The sequence below is a fragment of the Toxorhynchites rutilus genome, chromosome 1 (genome assembly GCF_029784135.1).
Source record: "Toxorhynchites rutilus septentrionalis strain SRP chromosome 1, ASM2978413v1, whole genome shotgun sequence".
NCBI lineage: Eukaryota > Metazoa > Arthropoda > Insecta > Diptera > Culicidae > Toxorhynchites > Toxorhynchites rutilus.
In genome coordinates this window covers 43,312,064-43,339,633 of record NC_073744.1, presented here as the reverse complement: position 1 = coordinate 43,339,633, position 27,570 = coordinate 43,312,064, and the positions used below count along the sequence as shown (strand labels likewise).

General features: G+C 39.3%; 2 protein-coding genes across 5 annotated transcripts in view; one reads left to right on the top strand and one right to left on the bottom strand.

Annotated features, from left to right (window-relative positions):
* LOC129777736 (uncharacterized) overlaps nucleotides 1-15,810 on the top strand; it is a 45,314-nt gene extending 29,504 nt beyond the window's left edge. Inside the window, exons 5-8 of the mRNA XM_055784196.1 lie at nucleotides 13,410-14,958; nucleotides 15,019-15,177; nucleotides 15,245-15,379; nucleotides 15,439-15,810. Coding sequence (XP_055640171.1) covers nucleotides 13,410-14,958; nucleotides 15,019-15,177; nucleotides 15,245-15,379; nucleotides 15,439-15,519 — 1,924 coding nt within the window. The 3' untranslated portion in view covers nucleotides 15,520-15,810. The remainder of the gene's footprint in view (nucleotides 1-13,409; nucleotides 14,959-15,018; nucleotides 15,178-15,244; nucleotides 15,380-15,438) is intronic.
* An 8,255-nt stretch (nucleotides 15,811-24,065) lies between these two features.
* The window catches only part of LOC129762780 (L-dopachrome tautomerase yellow-f), a 403,523-nt gene continuing 400,018 nt past the window's right edge, over nucleotides 24,066-27,570 (bottom strand). For 2 of the 4 annotated variants that reach the window (XM_055761316.1, XM_055761317.1), the window contains exons 2-6: nucleotides 26,870-27,010; nucleotides 25,288-25,526; nucleotides 24,538-25,227; nucleotides 24,399-24,473; nucleotides 24,066-24,335 (exon numbers count right to left, since the gene is read on the bottom strand). In XM_055761316.1, coding sequence (XP_055617291.1) covers nucleotides 24,192-24,335; nucleotides 24,399-24,473; nucleotides 24,538-25,227; nucleotides 25,288-25,526; nucleotides 26,870-27,005 — 1,284 coding nt within the window. In that variant the 5' untranslated portion in view covers nucleotides 27,006-27,010 and the 3' untranslated portion in view covers nucleotides 24,066-24,191. The remainder of the gene's footprint in view (nucleotides 24,336-24,398; nucleotides 24,474-24,537; nucleotides 25,228-25,287; nucleotides 25,527-26,869; nucleotides 27,011-27,570) is intronic. The other 2 variants (XM_055761315.1, XM_055761314.1) reach the window with 1 other exon arrangement.

The following is a 27,570-nucleotide window of genomic DNA, read 5'->3' as shown; positions in this document are numbered from 1 at the left end:
TTTGTACAAACTTATGAGGTTCCCTGGATGGGCACTAGAGTGCCAATGAAAATGGCCATCTCGAATTTTCAAAGCGAACTTGATTAAAAATGTTGATTCTCACGAAAAACTACCCTATGCAAAATATCAGCTCGATCGGACATCATTTACTAGTGTCGCACAGCGGTCAAAGTTTGAGTTTTTTTAAAACCGAAAAATCACCCAAGGGGGGAGTAAAGGAAATCAGGATTTTCGAAAAAAAAAAATTTATGCCAAATGTTTTCAAATTGCATGAAACGTCGAGATCTACTGTCATCTCAATAATTTTTTTTGTCAAAAAATCGACGCTCTGGGATTTTGTCGTTTTTTCGGAATACGAGGCAAAATGCATGGTTTAGGATGCCGATGAAAATCCTCATATTGATGTTTCATACGGGACTCCCTGCGAAATGTTAATTTGCACGATAAAATACCCTCTGCAAAATATTAGCTCATTCGGACTTCATTTACTATTGTCGCATATGTAAAAATTCAAGTTTTCTGAAAACCGAAAAATTACCCAAGGGGGGTGTAAAGGAAATCAGGATTTTCGAAAAAAAAAATTGATGCCAAATGTTTTCAAATTGCATGAAACGTCGAGATCTACTGTCATCTCAATATTTTTTTTTGTCAAAAAATCGACGCTCTGGGATTTTGTCGTTTTTTCGGAATACGAGGCAAAACGCATGGTTTAGGATGCCGATGAAAATCCTCATATCGATGTTTTATACGGGACTCCCTGCGAAATGTTAATTTGCACGATAAAATACCCTCTGCAAAATATTAGCTCATTCGGACTTCATTTACTATTGTCGCATATGTAAAAATTCAAGTTTTCTGAAAACCGAAAAATTACCCAAGGGGGGAGTAAAGGAATTTTTTGACAAAAAAAATTTGAGATGGCAGTGACACCCAAGGGGGTGAATTTTTCGGTTTTCAAAAAACTCAAACTTTGACCGCTGTGCGACACTAGTAAATGAAGTCCGATTGAGCTGATATTTTGCATAGGGTAGTTTTTCCTGAGAATCAACATTTTTAATAAAGTTCGCTTTGAAAATTCGAGGGTCACTTTTTTCCCATACATCCATTGGCACTCTAATGGGCACCCTATCATGTTTCAGTTATTGTCTTGAGGCAGTTGATTCTATGTAAGAATTTCTGATGATGACGATGTTGAATGAAAGAGGCTTTAAACTTTTCAGTTGATTCGTCTCTAAAAATAAGCATTTCTGTTTCAGATACTCTATATGTCTACCCCAGGTACATTTAGAATCGAAATTGATACCAAGACATTTGTAACACACCATAGAGTGGGTTATTATTTTGCCAAATTTCCATGAGCACTGACCGCAAATTATACAAATAATTATTTAAAGTTGGCGATAGTCCACAATTATGAAGTTCATCTGAAAATGTATCGATACAAACAGAATAAAATGCACCTTTCATATTAAGGAAGATCAGGGCCTATATGAATTGTGGTCGCATGCTGGTTTGTTCGGTTTTCGCATGGCTATGACTCTAACTTGTCTTCAGTCGCGCGGAACAATGTTTAGCTCTTGAAACTTGTTGAAGTTCAGCATACGTGTTTTGATAGCATCGAGCAGATTATTCTTATATATATTTAATTTTATCTTATCCACCCCAATAGACGAGTTTTTACACGAAATTTTGTGCTGGATCGGAATCTGGACAAATCTTCCTCGGAAAACTTTCGTTATTGTGTAATGTGCAATGTAAGTTCGGAAACAGTCCATCGTCCCGTGTTTTATGAACTCCTTGAACATAGTCTATTTTTCATGATAAACTTTGGAGTACTCTTTATTCCACCATGGTGATGGGGGACGGCGACCAAATTGAGTGATAGGAACACGTTTTGTTTGATCTTGTAGAGTAATAAGGAAGAGAAGCAAATTGATAGGTTTAGAACACTATCTCGTGCGAGGTGCTTTGCTATCCTATTTAGTAGCCACCCCAGTGTTTATAGTCGTTATGTTAAAATTATCGCACAGATCATAAATCAACAAGGCACGGTGATCATCATAAAATAATCCTCAACCCATTCCATGCGAATTGAAATCACTCAAAATTAAACGAAGACCTGGCATGGCTTCGATAATATCTCTGAGCTGTTGACGGTAAACCGTAGTGCTAGGAGGGATATAAATTGAAGCAACCCAGAGGTTGAATTTTGTCTGTCATTGGTTTTTGTCTGGCAAGCAACAAACTCAATTCCTGTCATCGGAGGGAAATGGACTCTATAAAAGGGGCTTTTTCGGATCCCCAATTATACACCACCATACGTATCATTACGACTTGACGGAAGACTTGCCAAATGATCAATGTATTTTACATTTCTCTCAGAAGTTGTTGTTCAATTGACGTTATCGCAGAAAATTGTTCTCAACATTTTTCCAAATGGCATACGTAAAAGTTCAGTGAACTGAAGACTTGCCGGGATATCTTCCAATGTAGTCTTGAATAACCGACCCAAAGCGTTGTATTCATGCCGCTTTTGAAATTCGCACACATTCCGGAGTGCAAAAATGCTTGCGGGTATAAATGTACCCGCATCATGCACATATTTGCAATGTCGATTTCCCCAGACACCTTGGTTTTGAAATCTGTATTGGAGAAACTCATTCCGGTCAGTAGAAATGCATGCGAGTACAAAAGTACCCGCACCTTGCATGTATTTTGCAATGCTGATTTCCCCAGGCTCATTAGTTTTGAATTCTGTGTTAGGGAAGCACAGATTCCAGCGATCGTACATCAACTGCTGCCCAATCATAACTGAGAGGATCTCCGACCGGGCATTCGTTTACATACAATTTTGTGTGATTTCGATAGCCTTCTATCAAAGCATTTTTTAAACTATTGAAACAAATTTACGGGTCAATAATTAACAATCATATTACTCCTGAACATTTTGTGTTTAGAATGAAGTGATTATCATACCACTCCGTTCGGCAGGTAAAGAGGTACTAACCATTTGCAGTCGGAATTAATTTCTCTTGAAAGAGATCATTTTATCTTTCCACACTGATAATACTTTGTTTCTACCGAGTACCGTTACCTATTGTTCATATAAACTCCGTATACATTCGTGAAAAAGTTCACTAGACATTAAAATAACAGTGATTGAATTCTTAGCCTGTTGCGCTGAATTATCCATCGAAAGTTATAAACGAAGCAAGAGTAGCTAATTTTTCTTTCAAGGAGGTCTTCACTGCCGAGAATAGGAATAAAAATGAGGGTCTTAAGAAACTCTCTTCAGTTTGCAAAAATTGGGCTTTATTGTTGGAATTAGTTTGGAAAGGTTGGTTCAGTTCATGGACTTTGGATAGTAGGTGGTACTAATGGCCTTTGGTTAAAAGAGAAAGCGAGTGGACCAGGAGGCACTGGCTTCTGTTCAATTGCCACGTGTTTCTTCAAAATTGGCGTGCTAGTCTGGGGGTCAATAATTTATTTGAGGACTCAGATAGAATGGACTGCCTTTGTTCTTTTTTTGGGTTTCTTTGTGGGGTCCAAAATCTTACTGTATTAGGAGCATTTGCAACAGGCTCGTCATTGCCAAAATAGCAAAATGATTTCCCTTAGGTAGAGACTTTTTCAAAATATAAGCGTAGGACTGCTTAGAGCATTCTTTTTATACGTTCCGCAAGTTGTTTGTATGCTGTACATATGGATAGGTCCGCAATGTAAACATTTTATGTTTAGTTTTGGACATTTATCATCGGCATGTTCCTGTCCGCAGTTACCACAACGTAATTTATTACACCAATAGGATGGGGTGCGGGATAAAATGGCGCACTGGTAAACGATTTTTTCCAATGGCTACAATATTGGGGAGAGCTGAGCCGGCTAAAGAGACCCGGGACGAGTCCGGTGAAGTATACACTTTTTTCCAGCCAATGATAGCTACAGAATGCAATTTCTTGCATTCAAGAATCTTCACCGACTTGATGATCGAGTCCTTGAAGCAACTTTCTCCTTTCATCATACATTTCTCCGTGAGACCCGATTCAGTGATGATCACTCTGTCGATATTTATCATTTCAATAGACGGGTCAAGTGGAAAATCTCGCACATTACTCCAATCCATAAGAAGGGCCCACGTTCAGATGTCGAAAACTACCGGGGTGTTGCAATCCAGTCTTCGATGCCAAAGTTGTTTGAACGACTTGTTTACTCTCGCCTTTATAAACGTATTATCGACCGTGTGTCAGCAGCACAACATGGTTTCGTTAAAGGAAAGTCAGTTGTGACGAACCTATGCGAATTTTGCCCTACCGTCACGGATTATATATCTAAAGGGTATCAGATGGACTGTATACATACAGATATGAGCAAGGCATTCGTTGAGTAGGAATAAGCAGCATAATGCGCGCGGTGACTGATTTCGACATTCACGGAAAAATGTTCGAATGGATTGGGATTATCTGAAGAGCAGAACACGATATGTGAAAGTGCACAACAACGCATCCAGGTCCTTCGGTGTTAGTTCAGGTGTTCCGCAGGGTCGTCATTTGGGGCCTATTCAGTTTGTCATGGTCATGAATAAATTACCATCATGTTTGGCCAACGCAATAGTGCTCATATACGCAGGCGATATACGGGCTGAGTGTAAACCCCAGCAAGTGCTCCGTTATTACTTACACCAGGAGAGCTCAGCCGATAACTTTCGACTATAGGCTAGGAGGTACGGATCTACAACGAGTAGAGTATGTCCGAGACTTGGGCGTGACGATGGATCCCTCACGTTTAACCTCCATCTAGAACGAATAGCCAAGGAAGCGCTGCAACTATTTGCTCTCACTCGTCGTTTTGGACAAGAATTCACTGACCCGCATGTATTTCTGAGGATCTACACCAGTCTTGTACAGTCTAAACTCGACTTTGCGAGTGTAGTGTGGCGACCGCAATACGATCTGCATATCCAAAGATTAGAAAATGTCCAGAAAAAGTTCCTGAAGTTTGCGCTGAGGAATTCAGGATGGAGAGGAGAACACCTGCCAGTATACGAAGATCGCGGATATGACTTTCTTCTGTAAACTATTGAGCGGACGGATAAGAAGCCCGTGTCTCTACGAACGGATAAATTTTAACACCAGCCCCGTTTCTCTTCGTCGTCGGAGGGTTTTTGATCCACCTCTGAGGTCCAGAAATTACACCCAGCACGAACCTACAACTAAATGTATAAGTGATGTTATTTGAATAACGAGTTTTATTTTCCATGTTTAGTTTTTAAGAAAGATAACGGGCTTGCAGCCTATAATCTAATAAATATTACATTACAAGGTCATTGTTAAAAAAAGCTATAACTATTTAAACCTACCTTACGTTATTGTGTTCTTATATTTTGTCGAGTCCCAGGTAAATGATGATGCTGCAACAATTTTACACATCAGAAATACAAAGCAAAGTTGAAAACTAGCAGGATTAAAATAAAATAAAAAAACAGATACTTCCCAATAACGGTAGCCAGTCTTCAGAAAACATACGTTGCGCTGCACTCGAGTTTAATTTTCATCAGCGAGAGTTCATTAGACCCACATGTTCTCTCTTGATACGTAGTGTGCCTAATTCTTAAATATGAGAGCGCCGAATGAACACAGTGCAGAGTTCAGATAATTCACATCGCTTCTCACTTGTGTGATGCGCGCCTTTTTTCATACACAAACTTCGTATTCTAGCGCCGGTTTTGTCTTCGCTCGTTCTAAGCAAAGCATAAAAACAACAGCGCGCCTCCATACCAACCGTATACGCTTGTGTGAAGAAAAATAACTCAACAGAGAAAACACGCCAGATTCAAGCGCCGTGTAAAACAGGCATAGAAACACGGTGCGAAATACGTCTCAAAACACAGTGCAAAACTTGGTGTAAAAACGGTGCTTACAACAAAACATTTGATCTGTGTTCCGAAGCGTGCTCATTCGCTAGGGTGCATGTCTATACAAGGAGTACAAAAAAATGGTTGCACATCAGCACTGCGTTGTACACTAAAGTCGCTTTTTACGCGGTTTTTTTTTACGCGGCTTTTTTTACGCGGTTTTAGGGATTTACGCGGTTTTTTTTACGCGGATTTTGGAATTTACGCGGTTTTTTTTTACGCGGATTTCGGAATTTACGCGGTTTTTTTTACGCGGATTTCGGAATTTACGCGGTTTTTTTTTACGCGGATTTCGGAATTTACGCGGTTTTTTTTTACGCGGATTTCGGAATTTACGCGGTTTTTCCAAAAGAATCGATTTATACGCGGTATGTTGTATTTTCTTCTCAATTTGTTCATTTGTAAGACTTAAGTACGTTTGCTTCAATATTTGGAGCCAAATTCATTTTTTCTATGTTTGTCTCCTGGGAATTGAGTTAAATAACTGTGGTTTGCTCGAGGTTAACACGGTATATCTGAGGGATAAGATTTAGTATTCTCGTGATAACGTTGTCGCAATCTTGGCGAAATTGGTACCTGATTCTGGGTTCGATTTCAGCTAGCGTTGAAACGATTTTGGTAACCGAATGGAAAAAGAATAAACAACAATAGTGTAAGTAATGTGAGCTTGATCCCCTTTTTTTGTTTCGGATGTATTTCAGCGAAATTTTATATGTTTCAACACAAATTTAATATGAAATATCTTTTGTAAATTTTACTCAAAAGACTCCAAGCGATATGAATTCAAAAAAAATTTCAAGAGATGTCAAACACCAATCTAAAAAATGTGAAAGATATGTCCCCGTTTTTTATTTTTATTTATGACACTCAGCCTTTGGCTAGTTCGTCATTTGGACCAACGTCCTTACTGTTTTTTTAATTAAATCGTTTATTTTTACAGGCTCAGTTGCATAAGTTTAAAGGAGCCAAATTCATCACTATATTTTAACTAGAATATATTAACATGTTTCCTTAATTCTATGGTTAATAAAATAGGAAACCGATTACTCGCGGTCGACTCGAGTTTAGAAGGGTGACACATTTTCATTAGGAAAAGGATGGGATGTAAGGACATTTTAACAATGTTCACATTCATACATTCATACATTCTCATTCACACTCACACTTCACACTCAATTCTTGAAAACTATCCTTACATCTAAAATGTATTGCGTCCTTACTTGATTTCCGTAGAAAGCAATGATCGAAAATTCTCCTCTGGTGACATATTTGTTGGAGGGGAAAATGTTATGATTGTTAAATAGGAATTTATTTGTTCATTTAGGAAAAACCAGTTCTACATTTTCTTTTTTTGCGCTATTTGCTTTCCCAGATTAAACGTGGGCGTTAAGTGTTAAATTTACTCACAGTACCGGACAGAAGAATGTAACATCGTATATTTTTTGACTGTCACTTTACAATATGTCAAAAGATTTGTCGGATATTTTGATCAATGGTTGAATAAGTATTCGAAATTCATTTGTGTAATTTTGAAAATAATCTATTGAACGAATGAGAGATACCACTTTTAAGCAATGTAATTCCTTTTGAAAAGCCTAATTTGAAAATTGAGTTACTTGAAGCACCCTTAACCATATGTGGTGAAGTTTTTTGCCGTAGTAATCGAGATGGTTTGTTTCAAATGTTTGTATAGAAATAAATACAGTTTCGAGGGTTCAAGTTTTTTTTTACTATTCTGGAGAAAAGGATGCTATCTATTTGCGTCCGATCTTAGCGATTGTTCTTCATCTACCAGTAAAAATATGTATATTCCTGACAACCTAATATTTCTCCACGGTGAAAAAGTTCAAACGCTTTTTGCTTTTTTCTGAACTGAATTTGTTCATGCATATTATAGCATTTCATAGAAGCAGATATCATTTACTACGACTCAAAAGATAGACACATTTGGTTGATGGAGCTCAAAGTACTGTTTTGTCTCAAATTCCGAACACTTAATTTTCAAATGTAAATTTACTAAACTTTAATGTTATAAATAATAGAATAATGAAAGCCTTGACATTGTTTGAGGTATTGGCTACATTCAAATAACATTTACAGGTATCGATACAGCTTATAATTCATAAGACTAAGCATTTGCAAAAAATGTGTCGAAACCAATAACACATTGTTTGCGTTAGCAAATTCCGCAGTTTTTCAGTTTTTGTAGTTGTATAACTATTTTGTATGCTGTTTTCATGTTAAGTGCTATAAAAGGTATGGATCTACTAGAAATCTTTTATGCAGACATCTTCTTTAAAATTAGTATTAAAGTAGTGATCGGAATTTGAATCAAGTTTCGACGCATGATTCATATTCCGAACTGTAGTTTGGATACTCTATTTTCAGGCAAATACAGCAATAGTCCACAAATTAGGATGCAAGTACAGTCCAATTGTGGAGCAACTGATGTAAAGATGTTTGTAAGCTCCGTTCTTGTAGCACATAGTTCGCAGGCGCAATCCAACGAAAGCAAAATGAATTTTCTTGGTCAGGTTTTCAACTAAAACCACAATAATGAAACCGGATTTCTGAAGTAATATATTCACTCTATTATATACAGAGTCGATTATATACTGACACGATTATCTATGGTTCGATTATATACAATTTTGGACTATAATACACTCAGTTTGAAAAAAAAGTCTTATATCTCAAATAGCCTTTTTTCAAGAAAGAAAAAAAGTAATATTTCAAAGTTAAGGTGAAAGTTTATTGGATATTATAAGTACAATGGAGTAAAAACCGTGGTAATTAGGAAATTCTAATTGAAGACTCACCAGGAATTGTTTAAAATGATATTGCTGCGGAATAAGAAAATATAGGAGCTAGATGTCGAAGAACAAATTATAGAGCGTTCAGAAAGCTTCAATTAAATTTCAAGAAACAATCAAGTTTATTATGCATTTTTTTTTTTGATAAAATTAATAACAAATTAAAAACTTTAGAGTTTTTGTCGCTCTAATTGTTGATAAAATTTACCAATTTAGATGTTTCATATAAAATACAAAATATAGAAACATAGAGTAACATTTTTTCTCATTTTTCGAACAGTACAACCAATTTTGCCAAGTTTTCGTAACTATTGATTGTACTTGTTTTTTATAGTTTATATGGTTGCGTGACCAAGGGCACTATATTTTAAATATTTTTTTCTTGAAAGCTTCTTCTTTCTAGAAAAAAGTTATTTATAGAAAAAGAGAAAAATCTGATTTTTCGGACCATCGGCAAACTCATAACTCGAAAACGATAAAAATCACATTTCTGATTTTCGATTATCTTGTGTGGAAAAACCAGAACTTTCAAGAAACATAAAAAAATATAGCGTCCTTGGATCATGTAAACTATAAGCAAACAAATACAATCAATAATTACGAAAACAAAATCCAACTGTTTTGCTAGTATAACATTTTTTCAAGAAAGACTAGCTAATTGGCTTTAATTTGATATATCGATCATGTGAAGCGGTCCAGTAGTTCGAAAGTAATTTTTTCAAATTGCATTTTTGCAATTTGAAAAAATTACAATACAAACAAATGTTTTCGGAATTTAGACAAATTTAATTAAACATATTTTTAGTTTTTTACCATGATATTTTTACCAATGTATTCATAAATCAATTTTATTGTAGTCAAGTGGAAAAAAGAATTTCTTTTATTGATCTAATCACTATCATTAGCAACACGTGGATGTTTGCGGTTAGATGATGTGGCTATATCTTCCTCATCCGAAGAAATCGGACGAGATCGTCTGGAACGCAGAATGGTAAGCTGAAATCCTCGTCATCTGTAAAGATATTATTAAAATACTTTTCACTTTAAACATCAATGTCACTACCTTCATCGATAACTGTTGGCTGTGTTTTTTCGTTCAATCTATTGTAGCGAAGCATACACAGTTTCAAATCATTCCGAAATGAAACGGCTCTCTCAACACAAGGATCCTTTTCCATAAAATGTTTTACGAGGGTATCCGCTAATTTATTCCCGTCTTCGATATCACATGGCTTGATATCCTGGTCTTCATCGTCCTCTAAAGGCTCCGATGTGACTAAACTCTGCATCAGTTCATCATCTTCAATTTCGGTGTCTTCAAGAAGCTCTTCAACGTCTCTACTATCCATATCTTTGAATCCTTTCCCTCCAATTGCATGTGCCAGAATGAGAATTTCTGATTCTTCCACATTTGAAGGGTCTGTTGAACCAGCTTTCACGCATTCTGGCCATAGTGGCTTCCAGCACGAATTCAATGTTTTAGATTTCATAGAAGACAGAGCCTTTCCTATGAACGTCAGAGCGTCTCTTATCTTAAATTCTTTCCACGCTTGAATTACCGTCATCGTTTCATCGCTTTCAAGCTTTTCGAGGATGTACCGAAGACATTGTTTAATGTACAACTTCTTGAAAGCAGCAATTATTCCTTGATCTTGAGGCTGTAACAAAGAAGTTGTATTCGGTGGAAGAAACACAACTTGAACGTTTGGGTGCTTGATAACTAGGTGTCCTGGAGCGTTATCCAAAATCAAAAGCACGTGGAACTCCAAACCTTTTCCTTCCAAGTATGTTTTCACTTCCGGAATAAACATATCGTAAAACCATTCCTCAAAAACGGCTTTTGTGACCCACGCTTTAGTGTTAGCTTTCCAGTGCACTGGCAGTTTGTTGAAATCAGCCCCCTTCAACGAGCGGGGCGTCATAGCACGATTGATCAATAGCGGTTTCAACATAAGGTCGCCTGAAGCATTACTGCAAAATAACAGGGTAACCCTGTCTTTGGCCGCTTTGAAACCACTGGCATATTGCTCCTGCTGCGTAATGTAGGTACGAGACGGCATTCTTTTCCAAAAAAGACCCGTTTCATCTCCATTGAACACTTGGTCACCATGATACGCACCTTCTTTTATGATCTTAGCGAGCTTTGGAGGAAAACTATTTGCAGCCGAAACATCGGCCGATGCGGATTCACCCTTGATTTTAACGTTGCGAATGGAATTACTACGTATAAAGTTATAAAACCATCCCTTACTCGCGGTAAAGTCTTTCTTTTTACTTGAAGACGGCTCATTCTTCTCTAACCAAAGGTAAAGGCTCAAAGCTTTCTCCCTTATTAATTCCTGATCCAAGGGTATTTTCTTCTGCGCGTGATCTTCGATCCACATATGAAGTGCCTTTTCCATCTTGACCATCAATGGATCTCGTGTATATGATGAGGATTTTGTTGCATAGATAGTGCCCTGAGCTGCTGTCTGTCTGATGCTATCTTGATTCTTTTTAGTTGTACGCACAGTCGATTCGTTGATTTTTAAATTCCTGCCGACGTTTGCAACAGATTTCCCATCTTGAAGGGCATCCAAAATATTGAGCTTCATTTCCAAAGAAAGAGACACTCTTGATCTGTTTTTTTTTGAAGGCGGTTTTTTGCGAAGCCATTTTAGAGTATGCCTTTAATCAAAAATTTTGAATACTGCTGACGTCTTCAGCTAACTGTCGAAAAGCGGAACTGCACACGATTACCCCCAAGGTTGGGTAACTCGCTGGGAACTGGCCGAACTCGACCGAACACAAACTGGCTAGACTCTACAACCACCACGGTTCAGGAACTGCACTTTCACTTTAACTTTCACTGCAAGGTTAAATCACGAATAACTTCTTAATGCGATTTCGTCCTTTTATATGTGTTCAGTTCCACACCGAACGAACTGAAGCGACAGCATCTAGCAGCACACATAATTTGCACACGACCCCACAAACCACGAGTACCCCTCCCACAGCGCAACTATGAGCTAGCCATCACCAACACACGCTGTGCCCGACTGCATAAAAATAAAATTGGTTCACTCCGACTGAACGGATCAGTGAAAAATGCAGTGTGAATGATCGCAAAATATACTATTTCAGAGTGCGATTTAGGCTGTAACGATGACAATGAGTTCAAATTTGACGATATATTGACGAATACTGTTCGGAATTGTTCAGTCATAGTGAACCAACTCTCAAAAAATACATCATTTAGTTCAGTCAGAGCGGACTTTGTACGTATAGGCAGCCAAATAACAGCCTTTTTTGGCATGATACTTGATGTTTTTTTACAACTATCATACATCACAGTATTGGCAGAGAGTAGCTCAAACTTCTGAGAACAATATTGAACGAAAAAATTAAATGCTTTGTAAATTGCAGAGCATTAAACTTTATGTTCGTTTTCTCGAAATCATAAAAATGTCACATGGCCCGGTCTGACTTAACACCGACCATATAACAGATAGGTATGCTTTTAGAACAATTCAATGTAGCCAATACATATATAAGATACTGTAGAAACAGTTTGTATACTCTTACATTTGAAATTTGTTGTTAAAATAGTAATTTGAGGCAGGGTTAAAATATGCTTCTACGTATTTTGGTCATGCCACCTAACCAAACAGCTCTTTACTTACCACTCGGTTGTTGCACGTTGGACGGAACAACAACTTGTAGCGATTTACAGATAATTCAAAGATAAAACAGGCATAAAATGCGTAAAAACCTACTTGTAACTACTTTCTAGTTGAATCTCTGACTGTTTTTTATTTATACAATAAGTATCTTCGGGAGCTGGGACCGACACTTATATTGTTCAAACGCTCTTGATGCGCGCTGAATGGGAAGCAGAGCACGAAAAAATCGGGGCTTAACGTGTTAAATCCATCGAAAAATGGATGAGCAATAAGCGGTAGAATCTGGACATTTTCAATCTGTACCCCCAACATGTTCCAGAAAGACAAAATCCTATGTTTAAAGGTGCTCCCCGCAGAAACAAGAGGAGCGCTATCGCGCTTCTCCGCACTCAAACGGTTAAACAGGTATTTACATGCAATCGGCCAAGGAGCTACCTTCGTGAAGCCTTGTGTCACGCAATATATGCACACAATATGCAATTTGTTTGAATATGGGTTGCATTTTATATCAATAATTCACTGACTATTAGTTTTTTACGTGTATTTTAAAATTTAGGGTGGTTTATTTTTACGCGGATTTTGGAATTTACGCGGTTTTTTTTTACGCGGATTTTGGAATTTACGCGGTTTTTTTTTACGCGGATTTTGGAATTTACGCGGTTTTTTTTTACGCGGATTTTGGAATTTACGCGGTTTTTTTTTACGCGGATTTTGGAATTTACGCGGTTTTTTTTTACGCGGTTTTCGTTTACGCGGCACGTATCCCCCGCGTAAAAAGCGACTCCAGTGTATTCTGATAACTGACGGTAGCACACGAGAGATATACGTCCATATCCTACGATAGCAGAACACGAACTGACTCAGCCTTCTTACATCGGTTAGATTTTACTTTATTTTCGTTTGATCCACAATTTAGTCCAGGTTTATAGTTTATATTTTATATTGCTTTGTTATCTTAATGACATACCACAGAGACACTTTGTGAGTACTCATCAAACGGAACGTTTTTCCTTTATTTTACAGACACGGCCATCGTAACGATCCGAAAAAGACTCGACGGAAATCACCCCCGGAATGCGATCACTCTTCTGCCAATGTAACCATCATACAAGTCTCGAACGAAACGGACTCCAATGCATCACCCGTACAGCTACCACTTGCTTCTCCGAAAGCTAGGATACGCACACAAAAAGCTGAACTTAATGCGAAAATCTCCAACGGCGGCAGCAGTCTTATCACCGATGACCTGAGCGATGATAACTTCAAAAGTAATGTGCAAATAATTCCGTCCAATATTGAATATGATCATCACTTTCACCATCATCGTGTGGCAGATCTGGAACCCTCTATTATCGCGTCTATAAATGATCGGCAAATTACTACTGTTAAGGTATCCAATCTTGTGAACGATAGCAATAATAGTGGAAGCGGAAGTAATGTTACTGTTACCTCAGCCATTCCTCCGAAAGTCCAACCTACCGTCATTGCAACGGCAGCAACTTCTTCAACACCGATAAAAAGTGACAGTAACTTTGGTACGGTTACACAAATTTCGGTTAACTCATCTGATGAATCCAGGACTCCTCCACAACAGCAGCATTATGAACAGGTATTTTTGCTGCCATCACCTGTCCACGTGGTGAATAGTCAAGAACATTCGCAGTCTCCTCCTGCTTGTCCTGGTGGTTCCGCAGCAATAAAATTGAATAAAAGCAAGGTCGTATTACTTAGCAAACAACAACGTTCTTCTAGTCATTCCGAGATCCATCTAAATCACACTAGACATCACCGAAACGTACAAGGGAATAAAGAGAATCAGGGCGAGACTAGTTCCGCGAATGGCCAACCATGTGTATCTAGTTCAAAAATGGGACTCTTACCGTCTGTTAGTAGTCCCGCAGTTCCCTCCTCGAATATGAGTCCTTCGAAACGCGGACTTGTTGATAATAACATTTACACACCTCACCCGCAGCGACCGGTTCTGCAACGTGGGCTGACAGAAATGGTCATTAGTAGATCCACAAATGCGGTGGTAATCGGGGGACGAGATCAAGGCTCTCGCGGTAGACAACCGTCGTCTGTTCCTGTGAATCCGCCGACTGAAAAAATTCGAAACGAAATAAACGAACAACGGCGAAGAAGTTCGTCTACTTCTGATGCACACGCTGAAGCTGCCGGGAATCCCACACCGAGAACCCGATTGAACGGAGCTTCCCGTCTACAGTCTCCGCCGCAGCCATTTCGTCCCCACCATCAGCTCATCAGTCAACTGGATCCCCTGAACGGGTCCGGCCGGAAGATGACCTTACGCGAACAGCAGGTGATGCAATTACGCAGAGAAATGATGCACCCAGGTGGGGTAAGACTACAGCTAAGGCGCAAGGATTGCATCAATTCAATTGGACTAGTCGATGCATTTGGCGCGGTGTGGGTTGCCGGCTGGAAGCAGAAAGAACATCCCGTTTTGTACAACGCTCTTCACATAGGTGACCAACTGATTTCAGTTGCTGGTGTACCTATTAATTGTGCAACTGAAGCACACAAAGCAATTCGAGGTGCTCCGGGACTGTTTGTGAGTATAATGTGCCTCACTCGGTTTTTGAATGTCTTACCTTTGATTTCATTTCACCAGGTGGAGCTAATCATTCGGAGGATACCATTCGGTCGAGTATATGCCATTCGTCGAGAATTAGAAGGACAGTGCCTTGGATTGATCCGCGATGGCAACACCGCTACAATAGTGGACGTTGTGCCGAATAGTTTGGCGGCTAGACATGGTTTACCTCCAAAAGTAAGTAAGCACTAATTAGTGAACTAAAGAAGGTTTGAATGGAAATAATTCTTGCATGTTCTGTTAGGCACAATCGTGTGATAGCCTATCGCTCACCTTTTGGGTATTGACGGAGATTAATGGACGCCCGCTCAATTTATTTTTCAAAGATAATGAGATACGTGATCGTTTGAATGCAGTCGGAAGAGATATATCCATATTGGTAAGTTTAACCTTAGATAGATGTCATCGTTGATAAATAAACCGACCGTATTTTTCCAGGTCCAACCAGCCGATTTGGTAACTAAACTAAAAAAGCAGTTGAAATCACTACGTGGCCACAAAGACTTTATTGTGCAATAGTTGGTGTATTCAGTCTATCACTGCCACTTGGCAGCATGGGGAAATACTCCAACAGATTCACGCGTGCTTTGAACTCTGTCCCCTTTGTCTATTCTTACTCTTCAATGAAGTGATAGAAGAACCCTGTTTTCTGTTAATTACCAATACCATGGAACCGATTTTCTAATACCAGTATGAATTCGAGATGTAGTAATATTTCTAGGCAATATTTTCTTTCAAAATTAGTTTGAAAATCGAAGGTAGTGATTCTAGGCTTAAAATGGACACAATACAAATCAAAGAAACTTAAAAGGCTGTATTAGTGAACTGGACATATATGTGTAGACACGAACTGAACATTCCGAATCTATTACTTTCTGTGTCGAAGGTAATGTAACCTTACTCTCTGTGTAGTCCATATTTAGAACAAAAGTTTTAACTTTCTACTACTAGTGAATACAAAAATTATACGTACTAAAGAAACCAACTAAAATACATCACGTTTAGCATAGTATTCTTAGTAGGTACTAATGAAGCGATTTTTTAAATGTAGAAGCGAAACATTATGTATGCTATCAGAGAAAAAACTGGACATATTTTTTATACTAGATCATTTTTAATATTGACAAATAACATGAATGATGAGACAGCTCATTCTCATTTGGAACCCACAAAACATGGAAATCTTTAGATGGCACATTTTTCTCTAGAACTATTTATTCGTGGTTTTGTAGTCAGGTTTTGCTAAATTTACACAGGCTTCTAGAAAACGGATGAATAAAATCGGACTTTTAATCAATTATGGCTTGTTTTTCTAAAGAATGTCCTTCTTCTTCTTCTTCTTTGTTTTTAAGAGGCTTTAAACTTTGTCCTTCAACATACATGTTCATGAGATGATAGAGCCACTATATCGGTCTGGTATGGAATGGCTGCATACATAACTGTAGCTGTATTCATAACTTTTGAACTACTGGTCTGATTTGTATGATCGACATATGAAATTAAAGCCAATTAGCTAGAATTCTATGAAAAATGGAAAAATGGATAGCTATGGTATTGTGATTTCTTTAAATTGTCTTATCCTTATTATTAGTCTTATTCTAAGGCATCGGGAGCAACAGCTTTTTCGGTGAATAAAATGTTCGTTTGCAGACTAATCACAATCAAGTCGTATTGGTCCTACTGCTCAATCTATCATGTTAGGAATTGAGTCATTGAGAATTATGAATATGAGTAATGAAGACTATTATTATTTCATTTCGTTTCATTTTCGTGATGCGATGTAATGCCGATCTTAATAAATCCTCGCATGATAATCGCTGCCATCCTCCTAGTATTGATATCATTTTTCGCTGTACAATTGCCCATGCTGCCGCAGCCTGAAAGCCACTCGCTTAAGATGTTTGAATTATCTCGGAACGAGCTACTCGTTTCGAAATGCGCAATGTCACCCCTGGTTTCATCTCGAAAAACATTTTTGGCCGGAAATCGACTTTCTGGGACTTCTGGGAGGCACCCCTAAACCATGTCCGATTGAGCTAAAAATTTGCACAGGTCATTTTCTTGGGCCAAAAAAAAATGTACATGGCCGGTTTTTGAAATATGACATGACCATTTTCGCTGCCACCCTCATTTATCCTCAACATTCAAACACGAAATGCCACAGAGAGACGCCTTGGCTTTTTATCGACTTCACTGTCAATTTTTCGTAAATTTAGAAAAATGTCAAACGAAAAAGAGCGTCGTGAATTAATCCTGCGCACTCATTTCGTGAATCCGGAGTTGTCACATCGGGACATCGGTAAGATGCTGGGAATCGTCTAATCCACGGTCAGCAGAGTACTAAAATGATACTTCGAGAACCTAACCATCGACCGGAAGGTGAAGAACGGCAAAAATGGATGCTCCGTCAGTGAAAAAGATCACAAGCGCGTAGTTAAGCAGTTTAGACGTGATCCGAGAAGTTCGGTCCGGGATGTCGCCAATAAGCTGAATTTGTCAAGTTCATTCGTCCAGCGGACCAAGCAGCGGGAGGGCCTGCGTACATACAAGGTTCAGAAGGCTCCTAACCGCGACGAAAGGCAAAACATGGTGGGGAAGACGCGAGCCCGGAAGCTGTACTCCGAAATGCTGACGAAGCCGCATTGCCTGGTAATGGACGACGAAACCTACGTCAAAGCGAACTTTCGTCAGCTGCCGGGCCTGTTGTTCTTCTCCGCAGAGGACAAATTCAGCGTTCCGGATGAGATTCGCAAGCAGAAACTATCCAAGTTTGCCAAAAAGTACATGGTGTGGCAAGCGATCTGCTCTTGCGGAAAGCGGAGCGCCCCCTTCGTGATGAGCGGCACGGTGAACGGGCAGGTTTACCTTCAGGAGTGCCTACAGAAGCGCTTACTACCACTATTGAAGCAGCACGAGGGCCCGACCATCTTCTGGCCGGATCTCGCTTCGTGCCACTATTCAAAGGACGTGTTGGAGTGGTACGAAGCCAACGGGGTCACCTTCGTGCCAAAGGAAATGAACCCGCCCAACGCGCCGGAGCTTCGCCCAATAGAGACATATTGGGCGATTATGAAGCAGGCCCTCCGGAAGAACCCAAAAGTTGTCAAATCGGAGGCGGACTTCAAAAGAAAATGGATTTCTGTTAAAAAAAAAACTACAACCTGACGTTGTACAGAACCTTATGGACGGGGTAAAGAGGAAGATGCGAGCATACGGGCTTGGGCTCGAAGTATGAATAAAAAGAAAATGCCAAAAGTTGTTTAATAGTTTTTATTTTACTGTCTAAAATTTTCAAAAGGATCGGTCTACTGGGCGAATTTCTACAGCGTTTTTTCCGTGATGCAATTTGATGTGACACATTCTTTATCATTAAAAATTTCTCCACGCTCACAGCCGCTGTTCGTCAAAGATTTTGGCCGCTCCGTATCCGAAATACAGCTCACCAAATTGTTCACAATTACATCAATTGCTTCCGAAGCAAACCAAGGATTTTAGAACAATTGATGGGAAAATTACTCCTCGAGCGTGTAACGTTCCCTTTCATAAGAACGGGAGTGGACTAATGTGGACCGCTTCAATTTCGGAGAGCCATTCCATAAAATGTTTTGTAACAGTGTTTGTCTGCCTTGTAACCTCATAGATCGCCAAATTTTGGTAGGATCTGGGAAGCGGTTGTGAAATCCCTGAAAAAACATCTTCGAAGTCGGACGAATTGCTTACCATACTAGCTCAAATTGAGAGTTGCCTCAATTCTCGGCCACTTACACAGCTCAAAACGACTTGGAAGTCCTTACTCCTGGTCATTTTTTAGTACATTGCAATCTGATAGCCATACAAGTAACTAGTCTTGAGACCGAACCATAAAATCGACTAGATCGTTGGCAACAAACCCAAGAGAACGTCCCCAGAATATGGAAGCATTGGCAGGCGAAATATTTATCAGGTTTATCAACATCGCGAAAAACACCATGGTATTGTTGAAGGACGACAATCTTCCTCCACTCAAATGGAGATATGGGCGAGTTCTACATGTTTCAAAGGAACGGACAACAACGTGCGTGTTGTAACAGTACGCACGAAGCATGGTGAATGTCGTCGAATCATCTCCAAGATCTGCATATTACTATTCAACAGCCTATGAGTCATCGAGTGGCGAGGCCACTGAATCAGACGCAAAAATATAAAACGTCAACGATCGCAGGATACCACTACTCAACGCTGGGTGGTCAGAGGACCTCCTTTCTGTGTAAGTGTTGTTAAGTTAATGAATTGTAAAAAAATAAACGAATGTTCCATCTGCCACAGGCCGACGATCGTGTGCTCCAACCCACAAAAATGAGCAACCCCCAATTGAGAACCAGGCAATAAGGTGCTGCCTTACCGAGGTGGAACTATCGCTGAACGGATCAATCAATATCATCAGGGTCCTCTGGAGCAATCAGATACACTTTCAATCTTCATTCGCACGAATCAGGATCACCGTCCTAAGGTTAAGGACCCGTGGAGGCCGATTGCCTCCATCCAGTTAATGTTGTTTTCATTCTTCATTACTGTTTAAAAAGCAGCCTATGTTTTATTCCATTATAATCCAACAACGAGCGACGGTACCAAGGACCCCAGCGTAAATGGCCCAGGGCGAAGAAAATCCACCGCTTGATGAATCCCTTTAACCAAACTACCAAGGTCAACTCATAGGCAACCGAGGATTCGGAGAAGCCACACCCAGGAGTCACACCCGATTTGAAGATGGAGTCAAACCCAGAAGACGATGAACCAATGGAATCCGAAATCATTTGCAAGTTGTAACCAATAACCAGAATACGAAGAAAGAAGAAGAGGCAGAATTTTAAAAGAAACGTTCACAATCAGTTACTATAAATTAATTAAGTAGAATGTGAAAGAACTTAAGCATACCGTGAATTTAGATAGAGAGATAATTTATCATTGAATTGTTAAAAAGACGCCTTTTTAACGGTGGCCGGCATGTTAACGCGTTACGTAATTTATGGACGACTAATGCTCGAATCCATTGTTATAGATATTGTAGCGCCGGAAGTTTATATAATTGCCTGTGTAGTAGTTTTCCCCCATGACTAGAAAAACCCAAACTGCACAGTAGTCGATCTCTTAGTGGTGAATAAATTCGCATACGCATCACACCGAATATCGTAGTACTTATACATGGCAGAGCAATAAAACTAAGTATTTTCGCAACGCTAATCTAGAGTACTTATTTCCAAGTTCGCGAAACCCGAGTAATCGCGGTTACACCAACAAACTCAATTAACGACATTTAACAAAAACAGGGGTGACATTGCGCATTTCGAAACGAGAAACTCGTTTCGAGATAATTCAAAGTCGAATCGAATTGATTCTAGTACTATGTAGTTTTTTCGAGTTAAAAAAATATGAGTGGGTTATATCTATGATATAACCGCAAGGTTCACGTGGAACTACCTTAGCTTAGCAATCATTCGTTTGTATTGATTAAATTCTTGATTGAATGAAACAGTTTCCAAATTCAATTGAGTTCAATATATTTGCTCTGTGAGTGAAAAAAATGAACAAATGCCGTGTAAAGTCAATTCATTTATTGTGATTGATTGTTCTTCGTTACAAGTAAATTTAATGACGGACCTTTTACGTTTGGTATGATGACTAGAACAAAATATATGTACGGAAGAATTATCAAACGTTTGATGAACCAGCCTAAGGCTGAAAATCTTTCCAATAAAGACAAAAAAAAAATTATCAAACGATTATTTTATTTTACATTTCCCTCTGAAGTTTACATCCCAAAAGTGTACATACTTCTCGAATCTCGAATTTGCTTGAAACTGGGAAGTTCATTCGCTTCTAGTGGTTGCACGATTTTCCCAGGTTCCTAAGTTTAGAAGATCATGTTAGGACAGACATATTCCACTCTGCACAAAGGCAAGCGAGGACAAAAGTACTCGCAGTTTGCATTTATTTGCAGAGCCGATTTCCCCAGAAACCTCGGTTTTGAAGTCTGTGTTAGGGAAACACATTTCAATCGGAACAAAAATACTCCCGATTTGTATGAATTCGCAATGCCGATTTCCCCACGCTTCATGGATTTGAAGTCTGTGTTAGGGAAACACATTCCAGTCGGAACAAAAATACCCCCGACTTGCATGAATTTGAAATACCGATTTCTCCAGGCACCTTGGTTTAGAAATCTCTATTAGGGAACACATTTCGGTGGGAACAAAAGCTCCCCCTACTTTCGTGTGTTCTTTTTCTTCTTTTTGGCTTTAAGAGAGTTTAAACTTTTCAGTTCACTCGCCTCTAGGCTCTTTCGTGTGTTTGCAATGCCGATTTCGCTGCTTGGTTTTAAAGTCTGTGTTAGGGAACATTTTTCGATGAGAACAAAAGTCCCCCTACTTTCATGTATTTGCAATGCCGATTTCCCCAAGGCTGCTTGGTTTTGATGGCTGTGTTAGGGAAACCGTAAATCGGGCCAATCAAAACGATGCAGTTAGGGCGTTTAGATAACGCCTAATATTTTACAGTTATTCAATTGTGTATCTAATGAAAAACAACATTTTGTTAGTTGCGATAGATGCGTAGAAATATTCCCTATCAAGTGATGCAAACATCTCTCCTATCCAGTACGAAATGTTCGAGCTATAAGCATTCGAAATCTTTCATTTTTTCCTGCATGTTCTGTGTTTAGGTTTTCATTTTACCCTCCATATATTCCGGTTAGACGTAGTCCCACGTCAATATTCTCAGTGTACTAGATTTCGAGCAAAATTTGTCTCGAAGAGAAAAGTAAAATTTTTGGGTTTGTAAACAAAGCAAACTCCACAGCTATTCTTCTTCTTCTTTGTTTTTAAGAGGCTTTAAACTTTGCAGTTCATTCGCCTCTAGCATCCACAGCTATTGCAAATTTCAATGCCTACAAACAAATATAATTTGATATTATATTAAAATTGTGATTAAAAAGAGAAGATCGCGAAATGGTTTTTGACGACAGCGATAGTGAAGAAGAGAGCTCGCTTATTCCACAGAGCTGTTGGGGCGATAAAAGTGACTCTCTTTCGTTAAGTGGAAATGAGTAAGTTTGTCTTATATACGTTTCCGATATAAATGATAATAATTATTCTTTTGTTTCAAGGTTCCGGCAGTATATCAGACTTAGTCGAGAAGCATTCAAAAATATCTCGGATACAACCGTGTTCCAAACAACTTTCAGTAGTATTGCTACTCCTGCAGCTTTGAAATAAGCGACCGTTTTGTATCTTCTGGTCGTACCAAATTATTGTAATGAAGGAGAAAACTTTTTACTTGGTATGGCTCAACCAACAGTTTCATCAGTGTTCAATGAAATGATATCATTTCTGTCAAATCCAAAGAAAATGCAATTGAAATTTTCTTTGTTATAAGGTTTAGTATTAGAATCAACGTTTCACTTGCATTTTCCCATACGAAGATCAACCATTTCTTATCGAGACATTTGTTCTCGTTTCGAGTTAAAAAATGCTCGAACACAATGTTACGTAATGTCAAACTTTGCTCGAAACTCTACTACTGCCTTATTAATTTTGCTCGTTTCGAGTTAGCTTCGAAATTCATAATGGCAAAAATGGTCAAAACGAACAAAAATTACTCGTTTCGAAATGCGAAATGCCACCCCAGATCTCGTGCATCTTTAAGTCATTTAGAATCAAATTTTTTTTTTCGTTTTCCTAAATTTCCTTTACTCCCCCATTGGAAGATTTTCGAGGCTCAAAAAATCAAAGGTGCTGAGGTGGGCGCGTCAGAAGGCACACTTTTTGAAAGGCAAATTGCTTATTTTTTCCATATTCCTCGTCAGCACACACTCCTAAGTTGGCAGCACATGTGGAGTGAAGATGAGTTCGGTCGTTGGTTACACACGATTATCCCTCAAGTCTCGACGAGTGCATGGTTCAAGGGATTGAACGTAGGTCGCGATTTCATTCGCGTTATATCTCGGCTTATGTCCAATCACTACAACCTAAACGCGCATCTTTATATGAGAACATTGTCTGGTTGTGTATCCGGTTCCATGCTGCTCGCTCTCAGCTCTCTAGAGCACTGAGAGCACAAGGCAGACAATCGAATATCCCCGTCCGGGATATCTTAGGTAGCCGTGATCCTCATCTTCGGTTTCATCTATACCTGTTCCTCAGAAACGCTGATGTCAACGTGTAATGATGTTTCCTTCGTTGTATCCCTGTTCATATCCCTCCTATCTGATCGATAAACTTTTACTTAGTCGCGGCAATACATACACACACTCTTTACAGACACACGAGCAACCCAAACGGAATACAAACTTTCATTCTAATCAAAAATACTCATGTTTTGTCATTTGTCGTTTTCATTTGGAATTGCTCTGGTGAAACATTTTTACGATGTCTGCGGTCACTGCCACAGAAAATTGTCAAGAACGGAATGAAACTTGCTACAGTGAAATGAGATCGTCGAGACATTTGAGGAGCAGTGAGATATCATCAACATTTGATGAAGCTTCCCGTATTAAACGGACTTCCCGGGCTTCTATGGGTTCCTACAGCTCCTAGCGGCAAGAACCACATTCTACGGGGTCTACCGGGTTTGTACTGCGTTTGTTGAGTGATTTTCATTCGAAGCGTTTGGGTACCACCATCGAGACATCTCTTCCAAACAAGTTCAATTTCAAACTGCGCGGTTCTTGACGTAGGACTACATATTCCAGTAATGGCACCCTTTCTCACCCTTAACATGTTGAGCCACGATTTTTTCTTGCTGCGCTTTCCATTCAGGCCGTATCAAGAGCGTTTGCACAATATAAGTGTCGGTCCCAGCTCCCAAAGATACTGATTGTATGAATCAAAAATAGTCAGAAATTCGCCTAAGAAGTAGTCACACTTTGTAAAACATCCGAAAACAAACCGTATAAATATCTTATTTTGTAACTGTCGGTCCCAGCCAGTCAGCGCTTTCCTACCAAAAAGCTCAACCGACACGGGGCTCAACGCGTTAATCAGAAAATAGATATTATTTTTATGAAATTCTTTAAGATTGATTGAATAACATTAGATGTCTGATATGTTTGTATTTGATCACCTTTAGTTTAATGACAATTTCGTTGTAGAATAAAATCCTTCATTATAAATCAGTTACAAATTGCACGCTTTGTGTCGAAGCATTCAGAACATTCCTCATATCTCACACTTACTACCGGCAATTGCTTTCCGTGGTGTTTGACGCCATATGTGGAAATTGAACTGATTCACGTCCAATTGCGAATAAATCCAGATGGGTAAACTGTTAGATAATACCCATATTTTTCCATCGACGTCAGCCTACGAAAAAATTGAAGAGGTATAGTGTACTAATTTGTTTCGTTCTCGGAGGTTAAAGCTCACATTCAAATCGGTTGGATAAATCATTCGCTTATTGTCGAGATGGACGGTGTCATGGTTTTCGGCGGTGAAATTGCTCTGTGGAATAACATAGATACTGAGTTGATACATACATGTATAAAATTTGTGTCATTCACTCCACCTTTGTGTTCCAGCAACCGATTGAGTTTCTATTAACCTGTGCATAAAAAATGGTCTCCGTTCCGGGATCATAGTGATGCATTGTACATTGTGTGTTTGGTCCTCGCTCGCCAAGGTTTTGGAAAAGATTCTCGTAACCACCAGAGTTAGCCAAACCCTCGTTTTGCAGTGTTTCGGTGGTTGTCATGAACTCCGACGTGCTTACCATAGGATGATAGTAAACGGGCCTGGATTGTGTCAAGGGATCTTTTTTACCCAAGGTTATTGAAAAAATACCATCATCCCAATCGAAATGAAGACCAGCCACATGGAAACTGGCCCGTTGAGGATCATGTTGGAAGGTACTATGTCTGAAGGCCCACATTCGATTTGCTTCGAAGTTATACACATAAATTGCTCCCTGTACCAAATCAGGAATGTAAGCAAATGCCTTATCACAGCTGCCAGCTTCAACGTCCACGACTAAACTGGCCATTCCGATTCCCTGCTGAACGATCGCTTCGGGTATTTCGAACGTGCGAACCTTACGATCTCTCGCGAGATCAATGATCCACAGTTGTGGGCGATGCACCTGCATTGGATTATCGGGATATTCGAGCATGCCGGTGTCAATGAACCACAGACGTTCGCATGCGTCCACTTTTGAACGATACACTGAAACAATGCGCTTAGGGTCTGCGTGATAGTCATTCTGAAATTGAGAAAGTTAGATTGGTAACATATGATTTATATTTTCCGTTTTAGACCATACATGTAATTGATTAACTATATAATCTGGATATGCATTCAATGGAGGGCTCTTCATGCCTTGTTTGGCACTGGAGATGTCAATCGTGGTCAATGTAGCAGGAACTCCTGGCCGTCTTCTTGGGATTGCGATGAAAAGGCGACCTTTGTGGTGTGTAACCCCCATAGGGATGTTATTATAGCTGACGAAGGTCTCATTAGTATTAACAACTGGCTGTTTTTCGAACACGATATCGCCGGAATCTAGGGACGGATTAAGCTCTTGAATAGGAAACAAATTTCAAGTGTATATAACGGGTGTTAAATAAAAAATGAGAATTTTTTCAATCACATATAAAAAAAAAAATTTTTTTTCATCGATTTCAGTATTTTTTATTAATAACATAATGTATTTTCTTCAAAAAAATGTCAGTGAATGCTTGAGTAAGGGCCGTGGTCTGCTGTTCGACGCAATTTTGTCGCGATGCTCTCACAAGAACGTTGTACGGTTCTACGATACGCATTTCCAGCAAGGAAAAAAGTTCACGGTGGCACATTTTAAGGAAGAAAATGTACCTGTCCGTACGGTATATCGTATCCTGAGTTCCCTGAACGTAGAGCGGAAGGTCGGAAGTGGTCGTCCGGTGACGATAATGACGAAGCAGAGGAAGACATCGTTAAAGAAGCTGTTTGACAACAAGGACGCAACCAGCCTGCGTGACGCCGGTCGGAAATATGGCTGCTCCCACGTATTGATCCATCGGACCCTCGAGATGGAAGGAATCGTCTGCAGGAAGAAGACGAGGTCGCCGGAGTACACGAAGGTGCAGATTGAGACGGTTAAATCACAGTGTCGGTGGATGAACAAAAAATACCGCGGGACGTCTTTCGTTCTGGACGACGAAAGCTATTTTCCGCTGTCCAAAACGCATATTCCAGGAAATGATAATTACTACTCCAGCGACAAGTCATCCACACCGCCTGAAGTGAAATACAAGTTCAAGCACAAGTTTGAAAAAAAGGTTATGTTGTACATCGCCATTTCCGACCGAGGCATTTCAAAGCCTTGGTTTAAGCCGAGGGGTCTGGCAATCAACCAACAAATCTATCGAGAAGAGTGCCTCAATAAAATCCTGCTGCCGTTCCTGAACGAGCATCACGCGGATGGGAAGTACGTATTCTGGCCGGACAAGGCGACTTCCCATTACGCCAAGAAGACGCTGGCGTATCTTGAGGAGGAAAAGCTACCGTTCGTGCCGAAAGATCGTAACCCAACAAACTGCCGCCCAATAGAGGGCTCACTCAGTGCCCTAGTGTATAAAAACAATTGGAGGGCCAAGGACACGAAACAACTGACTACAAGAATCCGGAATTGTATCCGGAAAATGGACGTAAGTGCCGTACAACGTTCTTGTGAGAGCATCGCGACAAAGTTGCGTCGAACAGCAGACCACGGCCCTTACTCAAACATTCACTGACATTTTTTTGAAGAAAATACATTATGTTATTGATAAAAAATAGTGAAATCGATGAAAAAAAAAATTAATTTTATATGTGATTGAAAAAATTCTCATTTTTTATTTAACATCCGTTATACATCGTAGTACCTGGTTTCAAGTCTCTCGCATGAACTAACTGTTTCCAGTGGAAAACTTCCTCGAATTTATCACCATATGCTGTTCCTTGAAGAAGAATTGATAGGGTGATCAACATCCTCCATAATGACAACGTGATTTTGGCCATCGTCTGGAATAAAAGTGGTATTTGGTTAATATTCTAGGATTCAATTCTCATATGTTAAATACTGAGAAAGGTTCTCAGCTCTCAGTTTCATGGTCTCATCTATGCTAAAAATGAATTTTATTAAAGTCCTAGATTTTTTTTTAATGAAAATTACTCACATTCATACAGTTTTTATGTAAAATATAGGATACATGCACAATTCTGTAGATCCCTAATTGCTTCTTCAATTTAGGCCATCTACACACTAGGCAACCTAAGTTGGAAACCAAATGACTTAAAAATGCATAAAACGTCGAGATCTGATGTCATCTAAAAAAAAAATTTTTTTTGGCCGAAAATCGACCTTTTGGGCCTGAGAGGCAATTAAGGTATGGAAAAAAAATTATTATCGAATTTCAAAAACCGACCATGTAAAGTTTGTTTATTGATCCAAAAAATGAACTGTGCAAAGTTTCAGCTCGATCGGTCATGATTTAGGGGTGCCTCAAACCGTATAAATTTTTGATTTTTTGACCACTCAGCTTGTTAGCGCATAAACCGGGCTAACTGCGGTTGGATGGTTCTG